The sequence below is a fragment of the Oncorhynchus nerka genome, linkage group LG19, assembly GCF_034236695.1.
Source record: "Oncorhynchus nerka isolate Pitt River linkage group LG19, Oner_Uvic_2.0, whole genome shotgun sequence".
Lineage (NCBI taxonomy): Eukaryota > Metazoa > Chordata > Actinopteri > Salmoniformes > Salmonidae > Oncorhynchus > Oncorhynchus nerka.
Window position 1 is genome coordinate 45,688,362 of NC_088414.1, and position 19,011 is coordinate 45,707,372.

At 41.5% G+C, this 19,011-nt stretch overlaps 1 protein-coding gene across 1 annotated transcript in view; it reads left to right on the plus strand.

Moving 5' to 3' along the window:
• ltn1 (listerin E3 ubiquitin protein ligase 1) overlaps positions 1 to 19,011 on the plus strand; it is a 104,917-nt gene that overhangs the window by 58,279 nt on the left and 27,627 nt on the right. The window contains exons 27-29 of the mRNA XM_065004988.1: positions 125 to 362; positions 5,146 to 5,223; positions 15,492 to 15,678. Coding sequence (XP_064861060.1) covers positions 125 to 362; positions 5,146 to 5,223; positions 15,492 to 15,678 — 503 coding nt within the window. The remainder of the gene's footprint in view (positions 1 to 124; positions 363 to 5,145; positions 5,224 to 15,491; positions 15,679 to 19,011) is intronic.

A 19,011-nucleotide genomic window follows, 5' to 3' on the forward strand; every position in this document is an offset into this window, starting at 1 on the left:
TGGGGGGGGGTTAGACTGTCATTATGAAGCAGTATCACATTCATACTAATCCCATAGTAACCCTCAAGGTGAGATTTCCTACAATACATTTTAAACCCTTGTTGTCCTTTCTCCCCTTCCGTAGAGGCCTTCAAGGAGCCAGACGATCCACTGTTCCCATTGGCTGTCCTGCGGTCTGTGGGCATGGCTCTGACCTACGTCCCGCTGCAGCAGCTTACCCATAATTCCTTGCCAGCGCGGTTCGTGGCAGACCAGAAGACAAGCCTACCTGAGGCACTGCAGACCCTACTCAACACACTAACTCCTTTGCTGCTGTTCAAAGCCAGACCGCTGCAACTCACTGTCTACCACATTCTAGACAAGTAAGATTAGAACATACTGTCTACCACATACTGTCTACCACATTCTAGACAAGTAAGATTAGAACACACTGTCTACCACATACTGTCTACCACATTCTAGACAAGTAAGATTAGAACACACTGTCTACCAGATACTGTCTACCACATTCTAGACAAGTAAGATTAGAACACACTGTCTACCACATTCTAGACAAGTAAGATTAGAACACACTGTCTACCACATACTGTCTACCACATTCTAGACAAGTAAGATTAGAACACACTGTCTACCAGATACTGTCTACCACATTCTAGACAAGTAAGATTAGAACACACTGTCTACCACACACTGTCTACCACAGACTGTCTACCACATACTGTCTACCACACACTGTCTACCACATACTGTCTACCACACACTGTCTACCACATTCTAGACAAGTAAGATTAGAACACACTGCCTACCACATACTGTCTACCACATTCTAGACAAGTAAGATTAGAACACACTGTCTACCACATTCTAGACAAGTAAGATTAGAACACACTGTCTACCAGATACTGTCTACCACATACTAGACAAGTAAGATTAGAACACACTGTCTACCAGATACTGTCTACCACATTCTAGACAAGTAAGATTAGAACACACTGTCTACCAGATACTGTCTACCACATACTAGACAAGTAAGATTAGAACACACTGTCTACCAGATACTGTCTACCACATACTAGACAAGTAAGATTAGAACACACTGTCTACCAGATACTGTCTACCACATTCTAGACAAGTAAGATTAGAACACACTGTCTACCACATACTGTCTACCACATTCTAGACAAGTAAGATTAGAACACACTGTCTACCACATACTGTCTACCACATTCTAGACAAGTAAGATTAGAACACACTGTCTACCAGATACTGTCTACCATATACTGTCTACCACATACTAGACAAGTAAGATTAGAACACACTGTCTACCACATACTGTCTACCACATTCTAGACAAGTAAGATTAGAACACACTGTACCATATACTGTCTACCACATACTAGACAAGTAAGATTAGAACACACTGTCTACCACATACTGTCTACCACATTCTAGACAAGTAAGATTAGAACACACTGTCTACCAGATACTGTCTACCACATACTAGACAAGTAAGATTAGAACACACTGTCTACCACATACTGTCTACCACATTCTAGACAAGTAAGATTAGAACACACTGTCTACCACATACTAGACAAGTAGGATATACAACTCACTGTCTACCACATACTAGACAAGTAAGATTAGAACACACTGTCTACCACATACTGTCTACCACATACTAGACAAGTAGTTTATATAAAACTCACTGTCTACCACATACTAGACAAGTAGGGATATAACTCCCTGTCTACCACATACTGTCTACCACATACTGTCTACCACATACTGTCTACCACATACTAGACAAGTAGTTTATATAAAACTCACTGTCTACCACATACTAGACAAGTAGGGATATAACTCCCTGTCTACCACATACTGTCTACCACATACTAGACAAGTAGTTTATATAAAACTCACTGTCTACCACATACTAGACAAGTAGGGATATAACTCCCTGTCTACCACATACTGTCTACCACATACTAGACAAGTAGTTTATATAAAACTCACTGTCTACCACATACTAGACAAGTAGTTTATATAAAACTCACTGTCTACCACATACTAGACAAGTAAGATTAGAACACACTGTCTACCACATACTAGACAAGTAGTTTATATAAAACTCACTGTCTACCACATACTAGACAAGTAAGATTAGAATATACTGTCTACCACATACTAGACAAGTAAGATTAGAATATACTGTCTACCAAATACTAGAAAAGTAAGATTAGAATATACTGTCTACCACATACTAGACAAGTAGGATATATAACATACCGTCTACCACATACTAGACAAGTAGGAATATAACACCCTGTCTACCACATACTGTCTACCGCATACAGGATCTATAACACACTGTCTACCACATACTGTCTACCGCATACAGGATATATAACACACTGTCTACCACATACATGATATATAACACACTGTCTACCACATACTAGTCAAGTAAGATTAGAACATACTGTCTACCACATACTAGTCAAGTAAGATTAGAACACACTGTACTGTCTACCACATTCTAGACAAGTAAGATTAGAACACACTGTCTACCAGATACTGTCTACCACATACTAGACAAGTAAGATTAGAACACACTGTCTACCACATACTGTCTACTACATTCTAGACAAGTAAGATTAGAACACACTGTCTACCACATACTAGACAAGTAAGATTAGAACACACTGTCTACCACATACTGTCTACCACATACTAGACAAGTAAGATTAGAACACACTGTCTACCACATACTGTCTACCACATTCTAGACAAGTAAGATTAGAACACACTGTCTACCACATACTAGACAAGTAGGATATACAACTCACTGTCTACCACATACTAGACAAGTAAGATTAGAACACACTGTCTACCACATACTGTCTACCACATACTAGACAAGTAGTTTATATAAAACTCACTGTCTACCACATACTAGACAAGTAGGGATATAACTCCCTGTCTACCACATACTGTCTACCACATACTGTCTACCACATACTGTCTACCACATACTAGACAAGTAGTTTATATAAAACTCACTGTCTACCACATACTAGACAAGTAGGGATATAACTCCCTGTCTACCACATACTGTCTACCACATACTGTCTACCACATACTAGACAAGTAGTTTATATAAAACCCACTGTCTACCACATACTAGACAAGTAGGGATATAACTCCCTGTCTACCACATACTGTCTACCACATACTAGACAAGTAGTTTATATAAAACTCACTGTCAACCACAAACTAGACAAGTAAGATTAGAACACACTGTCTACCACATACTGTCTACCACAGACTGTCTACCACATACTGTCTACCACATACTAGACAAGTAAGATTAGAATACACTGTCTACCACATACTAGACAAGTAGTTTATATAAAACTCACTGTCTACCACATACTAGACAAGTAAGATTAGAACGCACTGTCTACCACATACTGTCTACCATATACTAGACAAGTAGTTTATATAAAACTCACTGTCTACCACATACTAGACAAGTAGTTTATATAAAACTCACTGTCTACCACATACTAGACAAGTAAGATTAGAACACACTGTCTACCACATACTAGACAAGTAGTTTATATAAAACTCACTGTCTACCACATACTAGACAAGTAAGATTAGAATACACTGTCTACCAAATACTAGAAAAGTAAGATTAGAATATACTGTCTACCACATACTAGACAAGTAGGATATATAACATACTGTCTACCACATACTAGACAAGTAGGAATATAACACCCTGTCTACCACATACTGTCTACCGCATACAGGATCTATAACACACTGTCTACCACACACTGTCTACCACATACTGTCTACCGTATACAGGATATATAACACACTGTCTACCACATACATGATATATAACACACTGTCTACCACATACTAGTCAAGTAAGATTAGAACATACTGTCTACCACATACTAGTCAAGTAAGATTAGAACATACTGTCTACCACATACTAGACAAGTATGATATATAACTCACTGTCTACCACATACTAGACAAGTATGATATATAACACACTGTCTACCACATACAGGATATATAACACACTGTCTACCACATACTAGACAAGTATGATATATAACATACTGTCTACCACATACTGGACAAGTAAGGTTAGAACATACTGTCTACCACATACTAGACAAGTATGATATATAACACACTGTCTACCACATACTAGACAAGTAAGGTTAGAACATACTGTCTACCACATAATGTCTAGCACATACTAGACAAGTACGATATATATCTCACTGTCTACCACATACTAGACAAGTACGATATATATCTCACTGTCTACCACATACTAGACAAGTAGGAGATATATATCTCACTGTCTACCACATACTAGACAAGTAGAAGATATAACTCACTGTCTACCACATAAAAGACAAGTAGGATATATAACACTGTCTACCACATACAGGATATATAACACACTGTCTACCACATACAGGATATATAACACACTGTCTACCACATACAGGATATATAACACACTGTCTACCACATACAGGATATATAACACACTGTCTACCACATACAGGATATATAACACACTGTCTACCACATACAGAATATATAAGACACTGTCTACCACATACAGGATATATAACACACTGTCTACCACATACTGTCTACCACATACTAGTCAAGTAGGATATATAACTCACTGTCTACCACATAAAAGACAAGTAGGATATATAACACACTGTCTACCACATACTAGACAAGTAGGATATATAAGACAGTCTACCACATACTAGACAAGTAGGATGAATAAGACAGTCTACCACATACTAGACAAGTAGGATATATAAGACACTGTCTACCACATTCTAGACAAGTAAGATTAGAACCCTTTGTCTACCAACAGAGTAGACAAGTACGAGAGAGATCAAATCAATGAATTACAAATGTCTGTCTGTGTGTTCACTGCCACGGAACATGTCTGTTCGAACTTGTTGACAACTCTTGCATGGTACGTGAATACCTACCCGTACGACAAGCCTCCTGAGCTCACTTGTTGATTCAGTGTCAAGGAGCATGACCTGACCGTCTGTCTGTCTGTCTGTCTGTCTGTCCCAGGGTAATGCCTACTCTCCCAGAGTGTGATGGAGAGGGAGACGACACCAAGCCAGAGGACGATGGAGAGGAACCGTGTCTGTGAGTGTAACAGCCCCGAGTGGGTGTGTTTCTCTATGGAATGTCCCATCTGTTAGTTCAAGTGGAAATCACAGCGTTTTAACTACTTCTACAGACGATCATAATATCAGCCCAAAATAGTGTGTTCTAATAGATTATTTTTGATTCAACCTTCCATGACGTACAGTAAGATGTTGTCAGAATAGATGGATGCAGTTCAATGCATTATTAATATAATTCACCAATACATTTCTTTTTTTGGTCCCAGAAATATTGCTATCAGATTGTAAATGGCAGCAGGCCATGGGGCACATTGTTTGCTGCCTCCAGCCATCAGTCATAACGTGGCTAGTGCTATTCAAACTAGCTAAGGGCAATGGTCATAATATGGCTAATTAGACTAGCTTATCTACAGTGGCACTCGGAAAGTATTCAGACCCTTTGGCTTTTTCCACATTTCGTTACGTTACAACCTTATTATAAAATTGATTAAAAATCGTTTTATCCCCTTTTCATCAATCTACACAATACCCCATAATGACATCACAATACCCCATAATGACATCACAATACCCCATAATGACATCACAATACCCCATAGTGACATCACAATACCCCATAATGACATCACAATACCCCATAGTGACATCACAATACCCCATAGTGACATCACAATACCCCATAATGACATCACAATACCCCATAATGACATCACAATACCCCATAGTGACATCACAATACCCCATAATGACATCACAATACCCCATAATGACATCACAATACCCCATAGTGACATCACAATACCCCATAATGACAAGGCAAAAACAGGTTTTTAGATGAACCTTCGCCCCAGTCTGAGATCCTGAGCGCTCTGGAGCAGGTTTTTAATCAAGGATCTCTCTGTACTATACTCTGTTCATCTTTCCCTCAATCCTGACTAGTTTCCCAATTCCTGCAACTGAAAAACATCCCCACAGCACGATGCCACCACCACCATGCTTCACCGTAGGAATGGTGCCAGGTTTCCTCCAGACGTGACGCTTGGCATTCAGGCCAAAGAGTTCAATCTTGGTTTCATCAGACCAGAGAATCTGGTTTCTCATGGTCTGAGAGTCTTTAGGTGCCTTTTGGCAAACACCAAGCAGGCTGTCATGTGCCTTTTACTGAGGCGTGGCTTCGGTCTGGCCACTCTACCATAAAGGCCTGATTGGTGGAGTGCTGCTGAGATGGTTGTCCTTCTGGAAGGTTCTCCCATCTCCACAGAGGAACTCTGGAGCTCTGTCGAAGTGACCATTGAGTTCTGGTCACCTCCCTGACCAAGGCCTTTCTCCCCCGATTGCTCAGTTTGACCAGGCGGCCAGCTCTGGGAAGAGTCTTCGTGGTTCCAAACTTATTCCATTTAAGAATGGAGGCCACTGTGTTCTTGGGGACCTTCAATGCTGCAGAAATGTTTTGGTACCCTTCCCCAGATCTGTGCCTCGACACAATCCTGTCTCAGAGCTTTACAGACAACTCCTTTGACCTCATGGCTTGGATTTTGCTCTGACATGCACTGTCAACTGTGGCACCTTATATAGACAGGTGTGTGCCTTTCCAAATCATGTCCAATCAATTGAATTCACCACAGGTGGACTCCAATCAAGTTGTAGAAACATCTCAAGGATGCACCTGAGCTCAATTTAGAGTCTCATAGCAAAGGGTCTGAATACTTAAGTAAATAATGTATTTCAGTTTTTTATTTTTAATACTTTTGCTAAAATGTCTAAAAACCTGTTTTCGTTTTGTTATTATTGGGTATTGTGTGTAGATTGATAAGGATAAAACAAAAAAATCCCCCCTTAATGACACTGAACTTTTTTTTGTTTTTTTTGTGTGAATTTATTGAAAATTAAATACAGATATCTAATTTACGTAAGTATTCACACCCCTGAGGCAATACTTTTGTAAAAGCAGCGACTACAGCTGTGAGTCTTTCTGGCTGAGTCTCTAAGAGCTGTTCCACACCTGGATTGGGCAACTTTTACCCATTTATTCTTTAGAAAATTCTTCAAGCTCTGTCACAATTGGTTGTTGATCGTTGCTAGGCAACCATTTTCATGTAGATTTCAGTCCAAACTGGAACTCGGGAACATTGTGTGTCTTCTTGGTAAGCAACTCCAGTGTATATTTGGCCTTGTGTTGTAGGTTATTGTCCTGCTGAAAGGTGAATTCGTCTCCCAGTGTCTGGTGGAAAGCAGACTGAATCAGGTTTTCTTCTAGGATTTTGTGCTGATTTAGCCCCATTCTGTTTATTTTTTATCCTGAAAAACTCCCCAGTTCCTTAACTATATGCCAGCCACCACTATGCTTGAAAATATAGAGAGTAGTACTCAGTAATGTTTTTGTATTGGGATTTTCCCCAAATATAACATTTTGTATTCAGGACAAAAAGTGAATTGCTTTACCACGTTTTTTTGCAGTATTACTTTAGTGCCTTGTTGCAAACAGGATGAGGCATGTTTTGGAATATATTTATTCTGTACAGGTTTCCTTCTTTTCATTCTGTCATTTAGGTTAGTATTGTGGAGTAACTACAGTGTTGTTGATCCATCCTCAGGTTTCTCCTGTCACATTAAACTCTGTAGCTGTTTTAAAGTCATCGTTGCCCTCAGGGTGAAATCCCTGAGCAGTTTCCTTCCTCTCCGGCAACCAGTGGTGTAAAGTACTTAAGTAAAAATATTTTTAAAGTACTACTTAAGTAGTATTTGGGGGATATTGAACTTTACTATTGCAATTTTTTTTTAAACAATTTTAACTTTTTGACAACTTAAAAAAAACGTTCCTACATTCCTAATAAAAATATTGTAATTTTGAAGACCATATTTTTTTCTCTGACACCCAAAAGTACTCTTATGCTTAGCAGGACAGGAAAATGGTCCAATTTACACGGTTATCAAAAGAAGTTCCCTACCGCCTCTGATCTGGCACACACATGCTTGGTTTGTAAATGATGTTGGATGATGTTGCCCCTAGCTAACTGTCAAACTCTAGGTGGTATTCTGCCTTCTCCCTACAGGTTTGTAAATGATGTTGGATGATGTTGGTGTGCCCCTAGCTAACTGTCAAACTCTAGGTGGTATTCTGCCTTCTCCCTACAGGTTTGTAAATGATGTTGGATGATGTTGGATGATGTTGCCCCTAGCTAACTGTCAAACTCTAGGTGGTATTCTGCCTTCTCCCTACAGGTTTGTAAATGATGTTGGATGATGTTGGTGTGCCCCTAGCTAACTGTCAAACTCTAGGTGGTATTCTGCCTTCTCCCTACAGGTTTGTAAATGATGTTGGATGATGTTGGTGTGCCCCTAGCTAACTGTCAAACTCTAGGTGGTATTCTGCCTTCTCCCTACAGGTTTGTAAATGATGTTGGATGATGTTGGTGTGCCCCTAGCTAACTGTCAAACTCTAGGTGGTATTCTGCCTTCTCCCTACAGGTTTGTAAATGATGTTGGATGATGTTGGTGTGCCCCTAGCTAACTGTCAAACTCTAGGTGGTATTCTGCCTTCTCCCTACAGTTTTGTAAATGATGTTGGATGATGTTGCCCCTAGCTAACTGTCAAACTCTAGGTGGTATTCCCTACAGTTTTCCACTGTCCCACGACTACCTCATGTGAACTACAATCTCGACGCTTTAACATTTCTAAACTTTAATTATCAACGATAATAACTAACGATAACACATTTATTAACTTTAATTATCAACGATAATAACTAACGATAACCCATTTATTAACTTTAATTATCAACGATAATAACTAACGATAACCCATTTATTAACTTTAATTATCAACGATAATAACTAACGATAACCCATTTATTAACTTTAATTATCAACGATAATAACTAACGATAACCCATTTATTAACTTTAATTATCAACGATAATAACTAACGATAACCCATTTATTAACTTTAATTATCAACGATAATAACTAACGATAACCCATTTATTAACTTTAATTATCAACGATAATAACTAACGATAACCCATTTATTAACTTTAATTATCATCACTGAACGATACAGGTTTCTAACCCTTTCATCAGCGAGAAAGAGCCCTTCAAATATAAACTGACTGTAGCAGTTTTGCACCGATCCATACAGCTATTTTTTTTTATTTTAATTTTACCTTTATTTAACCAGGCAAGTCAGTTAAGAACAGATGCTTATTTTCAATGACGGCCTGGGAACAGTGGGTTAACTGCCTGTTCAGGGGTAGAACGACAGATTTGTACCTTGTCGGGGGTTTGAACTTGCAACCTTCCGGTTACTAGTCCAACGCTCTAACCACTAGGCTACCCTGCCTCCTCTACACTCTAACCACTAGGCTACCTGCCGCCCCTCCACTCTAACCACTAGGCTACCCTGCCGCCCCTCCACTCTAACCACTAGGCTACCCTGCCGCCCCTCCACTCTAACCACTAGGCTACCCTGCCGCCCCTCCACTCTAACCACTAGGCTACCCTGCCGCCCCTCCACTCTAACCACTAGGCTACCCTGCCGCCCCTCCACTCTAACCACTAGGCTACCCTGCCGCCCCTACACTCTAACCACTAGGCTACCCTGCCGCCCCTCCACTCTAACCACTAGGCTACCCTGCCGCCCCATGGGTGCCTCCATCTAACGAAGACTATGCTTCCTCTACTTCTTCTCGAATTACACATTTGTTCGGAGAATACTAGATGGTAGCTCTCGAAAGCCCTTCTCCGTATGTCGCGGTTTCAGCCGTTGCTGAAACGTCACCCACGTTCGTCTCCGGGTAAACTACAATTCCGATGCTGTCTTCTAACATTTAGAAACGTCAATAATCATCGCTTTTCTAGATGTTTTTCTCTAAACATACGCTGATATGTCTTTTTCCGTCAGCCAGAAAGAATCCTTCAAATAATAAATACTTGTGTCTGCCTCCAGTTGACAAACTACACTATTTTACAATTTTTAAATTGAACCTTTCATTAAACTAGGCAAGTCAGTTAAGAACAAATTCTTATTTACAATGGACGGCCTACCCCCTGGCCAAACCCGGACGACGCTGGGCCAATTGTGTGCCGCCATATGGGACTCCCAATCACGGCCCGGGTTGTGATACAGCCTGGAATCGAACCAGGGTGTCTGTAGTGACGCCCTCTAGCAGGGAGATGCAGTGCCTTAGACCGCTGTGTCACTCGGGTGGCCCCAGTTAGCTTACGCACAGCTGTTCTCGGAGCATGCTAGATAGCTAATTAGCACAGGTGGCCACCTCGGTCTTCTGTAAACAAGCGCTGTGACATGGAGTTATGGCCGTGTGGGAACCCTAACCTTATAAACGGTGTGTTAGAATTGAACCTTTTTGCGTTTTGGACTTTTATTTTCTTGCTGACATAAAAGATAAAGTCCTTATGCTTCCAAAACTATACCGCTAATGTTCAGTTAACCCACTGTTCCCTGGTAAGCTGTCATTGTAAATAAGAATTAGTTCTCCCTCTTATAGAAGACGCTTTTGTCCAATGACTCCTGTCTAATTGAATGTCATGTAATGGAACTGAGAGTCATGATCAAGAGCTAGCACCTGGCTATCCGTAAATAAATTAACTAGAAAATGGTGCCATCTGGTTTGCTTAATGTAAGGAATTTGAAATAATTTATACTTGATATTTAAGTATATTTGAGCAATTACATTTACTTTTGGTACTTAAGTATATTTAAAACCAAATATTTTGACTTTTACTCAAGTACTATTTTGCTTTAGTCATTATCTATTAAGTTATCTTGAACTTTTACTGTTGGCAACAGAGTTAGGAAGGACGCCTGTATCTTTGAGGTGAATGGACTTCTTTTATTTTGAACCAGATAGCCTAGTGGTTAGAGCGTTGGGCCAGTGACCCGAAAGGTTTCTGGATCGAATCCCCCGAGCTGACAAGGTTAAAAGAAAATCTGTCGTTCTGCCCCCTGAACAGGGCAGTTAACCCACTGTTCCCTGGTAGGCTGTCATTGTAAATAAGAATTAGTTCTTAACTGACTTGCCTAGTTAAAGGTTAATTAAAACATTTATTTAAAAAATCTACCAGTAGTTGCCCGTCTTTGCGAAGGCATTGGAAAACCTACCTGTTCTTAGGTCGAATCTGTATCAAATTCTCTCCTTGACTGAGGGACCTGCAGGTAATTTTATCTGTGGGGTATAGAGATACGGTATTCATTCAAAAATCATGTTAACTTCTTATTAGTCAGTGACATTTAGTTTGGTACAGCGGGGGTTAATATAAGCATTTAGTTTGGTACAGCGGGGGTTAATATAAACCCAGCATTTAGTTTGGTACAGCGGGGGTTAATATAAACCCAGCATTTAGTTTGGTACAGCGGGGGTTAATATAAACCCAGCATTTAGTTTGGTACAGCGGGGTTAATATAAACCCAGCATTTAGTTTGGTACAGCGGGGGTTAATATAAACCCAGCATTTAGTTTGGTACAGCGGGGTTAATATAAACCCAGCATTTAGTTTGGTACAGCGGGGTTAATATAAACCTAGCATTTAGTTTGGTACAGCGGGGTTAATATAAACCCAGCATTTAGTTTGGTACAGCGGGGGTTAATATAAACCTAGCATTTAGTTTGGTACAGCGGGGGTTAATATAAACCTAGCATTTAGTTTGGTACAGCGGGGGTTAATATAAACCTAGCATTTAGTTTGGTACAGCGGGGGTTAATATAAGCATTTAGTTTGGTACAGCGGGGGTTAATATAAACCCAGCATTTAGTTTGGTGCAGCGGGGGTTAATATAAACCCAGCATTTAGTTTGGTACAGCGGGGGTTAATATAAACCTAGCATTTAGTTTGGTATAGTGGGGGTTAATATAAACCCATCATTTAGTTTGGTACAGCGGGGGTTAATATAAACATTTAGTTTGGTACAGCGGGGGTTAATATAAACCTAGCATTTAGTTTGGTACAGCGGGGGTTAATATAACATTTAGTTTGGTACAGCGGGGGTTAATATAACATTTAGTTTGGTACAGCGGGGGTTAATATAAACCTAGCATTTAGTTTGGTACAGCGGGGGTTAATATAAACCTAGCATTTAGTTTGGTGCAGCGGGGGTTAATATAAACATTTAGTTTGGTACAGCGGGGGTTAATATAAACCTAGCATTTGGTTTGGTACAGCAGGGGTTAATATAAACCCAGCATTTAGTTTGGTACAGCGGGGGTTAATATAAACATTTAGTTTGGTACAGCGGGGGTTAATATAAACCCAGCATTTAGTTTGGTACAGCAGGGGTTAATATAAACCCAGCATTTAGTTTGGTACAGCGGGGGTTAATATAAACCCAGCATTTAGTTTGGTACAGCGGGGGTTAATATAAACCCAGCATTTAGTTTGGTACAGTGGGGGTTAATATAAACCCAGCATTTAGTTTGGTACAGCGGGGGTTAATATAAACCCAGCATTTAGTTTGGTACAGCGGGGGTTAATATAAACCCAGCATTTAGTTTGGTACAGCGGGGGTTAATATAAACCCAGCATTTAGTTTGGTACAGCGGGGGTTAATATAAACCCAGCATTTAGTTTGGTACAGCGGGGTTAATATAAACCCAGCATTTAGTTTGGTACAGCGGGGGTTAATATAAACCCAGCATTTAGTTTGGTACAGCGGGGGTTAATATAAACCTAGCATTTAGTTTGGTACAGCGGGGGTTAATATAAACCCAGCATTTAGTTTGGTACAGCGGGGGTTAATATAAGCATTTAGTTTGGTACAGCGGGGGTTAATATAAACCCAGCATTTAGTTTGGTACAGTGGGGGTTAATATAAGCATTTAGTTTGGTACAGCGGGGGTTAATATAAACCCAGCATTTAGTTTGGTACAGCGGGGGTTAATATAAACCCAGCATTTAGTTTGGTACAACGGGGGTTAATATAAGCATTTAGTTTGGTACAGTGGGGGTTAATATAAGCATTTAGTTTGGTACAGCGGGGGTTAATATAAACCCATCATTTAGTTTGGTACAGCGGGGGTTAATATAAGCATTTAGTTTGGTACAGCGGGGGTTAATATAAACCTAGCATTTAGTTTGGTACAGCGGGGTTAATATAAACCCATCATTTAGTTTGGTACAGCGGGGGTTAATATAAACCTAGCATTTAGTTTGGTACAGCGGGGTTAATATAAACCCATCATTTAGTTTGGTACAGCGGGGGTTAATATAAGCATTTAGTTTGGTACAGCGGGGTTAATATAAACCCATCATTTAGTTTGGTACAGCGGGGGTTAATATAAGCATTTAGTTTGGTACAGCGGGGGTTAATATAAACCTAGCATTTAGTTTGGTACAGTGGGGGTTAATATAAACCCAGCATTTAGTTTGGTACAGCGGGGGTTAATATAAACCCAGCATTTAGTTTGGTACAGCGGGGGTTAATATAAACCTAGCATTTAGTTTGGTACAGCGGGGTTAATATAAACCTAGCATTTAGTTTGGTACAGCGGGGTTAATATAAACCTAGCATTTAGTTTGGTACAGCGGGGTTAATATAAACCCAGCATTTAGTTTGGTACAGCAGGGGTTAATATAAACCCAGCATCTAGTTTGGTACAGCAGGGGTTAATATAAACCCAGCATTTAGTTTGGTACAGCGGGGGTTAATATAAACCTAGCATTTAGTTTGGTACAGCGGGGGTTAATATAAGCATTTAGTTTGGTACAGCGGGGGTTAATATAAACCTAGCATTTAGTTTGGTACAGCAGGGGTTAATATAAGCATTTAGTTTGGTACAGCGGGGGTTAATATAAGCATTTAGTTTGGTACAGCGGGGGTTAATATAAACCTAGCATTTAGTTTGGTACAGCGGGGGTTAATATAAACCCAGCATTTAGTTTGGTACAGCGGGGGTTAATATAAGCATTTAGTTTGGTACAGCGGGGGTTAATATAAACCCAGCATTTAGTTTGGTACAGCGGGGGTTAATATAAGCATTTAGTTTGGTACAGCGGGGGTTAATATAAACCTAGCATTTAGTTTGGTACAGCGGGGGTTAATATAAGCATTTAGTTTGGTACAGCGGGGGTTAATATAAACCTAGCATTTAGTTTGGTACAGCGGGGGTTAATATAAACCTAGCATTTAGTTTGGTACAGCGGGGGTTAATATAAACCCAGCATTTAGTTTGGTACAGCGGGGGTTAATATAAACCCAGCATTTAGTTTGGTACAGCGGGGGTTAATATAAACCTAGCATTTAGTTTGGTACAGCGGGGGTTAATATAAACCCAGCATTTAGTTTGGTACAGCGGGGGTTAATATAAACATTTAGTTTGGTACAGCGGGGGTTAATATAAACCTAGCATTTAGTTTGGTACAGGGGGGGTTAATATAAACCTAGCATTTAGTTTGGTACAGCGGGGGTTAATATAAACCTAGCATTTAGTTTGGTACAGCGGGGGTTAATATAAACCCAGCATTTAGTTTGGTACAGCGGGGGTTAATATAAACCCAGCATTTAGTTTGGTACAGCAGGGGTTAATATAAACCTAGCATTTAGTTTGGTACAGCGGGGGTTAATATAAACCTAGCATTTAGTTTGGTACAGTGGGGGTTAATATAAACCTAGCATTTAGTTTGGTACAGCAGGGGTTAATATAAGCATTTAGTTTGGTACAGCGGGGGTTAATATAAACCTAGCATTTAGTTTGGTACAGCGGGGGTTAATATAAACCCAGCATTTAGTTTGGTACAGCAGGGGTTAATATAAACCTAGCATTTAGTTTGGTACAGCAGGGGTTAATATAAGCATTTAGTTTGGTACAGCGGGGGTTAATATAAGCATTTAGTTTGGTACAGCGGGGGTTAATATCAGCATTTAGTTTGGTACAGCGGGGGTTAATATCAGCATTTGGTTTGGTACAGTGGGGGTTAATATAAGCATTTGGTTTGGTACAGCGGGGGTTAATATAAGCATTTGGTTTGGTACAGCGGGGGTTAATATAAGCATTTGGTTTGGTACAGTGGGGGTTAATATAAGCATTTGGTTTGGTACAGCGGGGGTTAATATAAGCATTTGGTTTGGTACTGGTATTACTAAATGCTGGGCTTATAATTATCGTGTGATAACTCCATCGTAAGGGCTGTTTCCCTTGGCTTTGCCTCTGACCGAAGAACAGACCTTAGTTGGGAGTTATTTGCTAAAATATCTTTGTGTCTGTGTTTTCTAACATGTGTGTTTGTGTGTGTATATTTAACTCTGTGCTTTCTGTGTGTGTGTGTGTGTGTGTGTAGGTCTCCCCCGGCAGCTCTGATGACCCTCCTGTCTACGTGTGAGGAGTTGTGTGAGAGCATCATGGCTGGAGTGTGTGTCGGGGAGTTTGCAGTGGTTCAACCTCTCTCTGTGGAATACTCCTGTATCCTGGCCTACCTGCTGGCCTGGAAACTGCTGCTGGCCTTCTTCAAGGCTTCTCCCTCCCACGTAAGTCTACAGCTGGAGTGACTGAGTGAGGTGAGTGAGGTAGTGAGTGAGGTGAGTGAGTGAGGTGAGTGAGTGAGTGAGTGAGGTTAGTGAGTGAGTGAGTGAGATGAGTGAGATGAGTGAGGTGAGTGAGGTGAGTGAGTGAGGTGAGTGAGGTAGTGAGTGAGTGAGGTGAGTGAGTGAGGTGAGTGACTGAGTGAGTGAGGTGACTGAGTGAGTGAGTGAGGTAGTGAGTGAGTGAGTGAGGTGAGGTGAGTGAGGTGAGTGAGGTGAGTGCTAGTTGGTTAGTTGGTAACCCATCCCTTAGCAATTAATTGACACGTAAACAAACGTAATAATTGTTCTGGTGTTCTGTGCAGTGCGCCCTGCATAAATAGTGATAAATAAATCAATACACAAGTACCATTTGCTGTGTAGGAGGTCGTTCTTTTACAATTTAATTATAGGTCATTTTATTTTATTCTAGGCTTTATCTAAACACAGATGGAAATACACAACGGACATTTAAGTTACTCCTCATGACTACATAATACCAGGGTATATCTGGTGGTCTGTCTCCATAATACCAGGGTATATCTGGTGGTCTGTCTCCATAATACCAGGGTATATCTGGTGGTCTGTCTCCATAATACCAGGGTATATCTGGTGGTCTGTCTCCATAATACCAGGGTATATCTGGTGGTCTGTCTCCTCATGACTCCATAATACCAGGGTATATCTGGTGGTCTGTCTCCATAAACCAGGGTATATCTGGTGGTCTGTCTCCATAAAACCAGGGTATATCTGGTGGTCTGTCTCCATAATACCAGGGTATATCTGGTGGTCTGTCTCCATAATACCAGGGTATATCTGGTGGTCTGTCTCCATAATACCAGGGTATATCTGGTGGTCTGTCTCCTCATGACTCCATAATACCAGGGTATATCTGGTGGTCTGTCTCCTCATGACTACATAATACCAGGGTATATCTGGTGGTCTGGCTCCATAATACCAGGGTATATCTGGTGGTCTGTCTCCTCATGACTACATAATACCAGGGTATATCTGGTGGTCTGTCTCCATAATACCAGGGTATATCTGGTGGTCTGTCTCCATAATACCAGGGTATATCTGGTGGTCTGTCTCCTCATGACTCCATAATACCAGGGTATATCTGGTGGTCTGTCTCCTCATGACTACATAATACCAGGGTATATCTGGTGGTCTGTCTCCTCATGACTACATAATACCAGGGTATATCTGGTGGTCTGTCTCCATAATACCACATTCACTTCCGGGTTGGAGCGAGCGGTCGCATCTGCACTCGGTCCGCAGGTAGTATTACATTTCATTACATTTCATTATAGTACAACGGTTTGATTTGTCTAATCTTAGCAATTTCTTCTTAGCTAGCTACATAGCCGTCTTTGTATCATAGATAATTGCGTAATTTTCGTATTTCGTCGTCCTAACGCAGTCTACACTGCCCTGCAGCTAGCCAGCTAGCTAACGTCCACCGTTAGCTAGTCCACCGTCTACCGATTAGCAGCACAACTATTACACTCAACTGAACGACTTGATTAGTGTAGTGTTAGCTAGCTACATAGTTGTCTTTGCTGTCTTCGTATCCAAGATAATTGTGTAGTTTAGAGTGTGTAGTTTTAGAGTGATTATCTTAATTTACCGAGGTTAGCTAGCCAGCTATTTGTCGTCCTTAACGTAGGAGACTCTGCTAGCTAGCCAACAGCTAGCAGCACAGTAGAAACTATTACACTCAACGGAACGACTTGATTAGTGTAGTGTCAACAACGCAGCCAATGCCAGCTAGCCTACATAGTCAACAACGCAGCCTCTGCCAGCTAGCCTACTTCAGCAGTACTGTATCATTTTAATCATTTTAGTCAATAAGATTCTTGCTACGTAAGCTTAACTTTCTGAACACTCGAGACGTGTAGTCCACTTGTCATTCCAATCTCCTTTGCATTAGCGTAGCCTCTTGTGTAGCCTGTCAACTATGTGTCTGTCTATCCCTGTTCTCTCCTCTCTGCACAGACCATACAAACGCTCCACACCGCGTGGCCGCGGCCACCCTAATCTGGTGGTCCCAGCGCGCACGACCCACGTGGAGTTCCAGGTCTCCGGTAGCCTCTGGAACTGCCGATCTGCGGCCAACAAGGCAGAGTTCATCTCAGCCTATGCCTCCCTCCAGTCCCTCGACTTCTTGGCACTGACGGAAACATGGATCACCACAGACAACACTGCTACTCCTACTGCTCTCTCTTCGCCTGCCCACGAGTTCTCGCACTCCCCGAGAGCTTCTGGTCAGCGGGGTGGTGGCACCGGGATCCTCATCTCTCCCAAGTGGTCATTCTCTCTTTCTCCCCTTACCCATCTGTCTATCGCCTCCTTTGAATTCCATGCTGTCACAGTTACCAGCCCTTTCAAGCTTAACATCCTTATCATTTATCGCCCTCCAGGTTCCCTCGGAGAGTTCATCAATGAGCTTGATACCTTGATAAGCTCCTTTCCTGAGGACGACTCAACTCTCACAGTTCTGGGCGACTTTAACCTCCCCACGTCTACCTTTGACTCATTCCTCTCTGCCTCCTTCTTTCCACTCCTCTCCTCTTTTGACCTCACCCTCTCACCTTCCCCCTACTCACAAGGCAGGAAATACGCTCGACCTCATCTTTACTAGATGCTGTTCTTCCACTAACCTCATTGCAACTCCCTCCAAGTCTCCGACCACTACCTTGTATCCTTTTCCCTCTCGCTCTCATCCAACACTTCCCACACTGCCCCTACTCGGATGGTATCGCGCCGTCCCAACCTTCGCTCTCTCTCCCCGCTACTCTCTCCTCTTCCATCCTATCATCTCTTCCCTCTGCTCAAACCTTCTCCAACCTATCTCCTGATTCTGCCTCCTCAACCCTCCTCTCCTCCCTTTCTGCATCCTTTGACTCTCTATGTCCCCTATCCTCCAGGCCGGCTCGGTCCTCCCCTCCCGCTCCGTGGCTCGACGACTCATTGCGAGCTCACAGAACAGGGCTCCGGGCAGCCGAGCGGAAATGGAGGAAAACTCGCCTCCCTGCGGACCTGACATCCTTTCACTCCCTCCTCTCTACATTTTCCTCTTCTCTCTCTGCTGCTAAAGCCACTTTCTACCACTCTAAATTCCAAGCATCTGCCTCTAACCCTAGGAAGCTCTTTGCAACCTTCTCCTCCCTCCTGAATCCTCCTCCCCCTCCCCCTCCTCCTCCCTCTCTGCAGATGACTTCGTCAACCATTTTGAAAAGAAGGTCGACGACATCCGATCCTCGTTTGCTAAGTCAAACGACACCGCTGGTTCTGCTC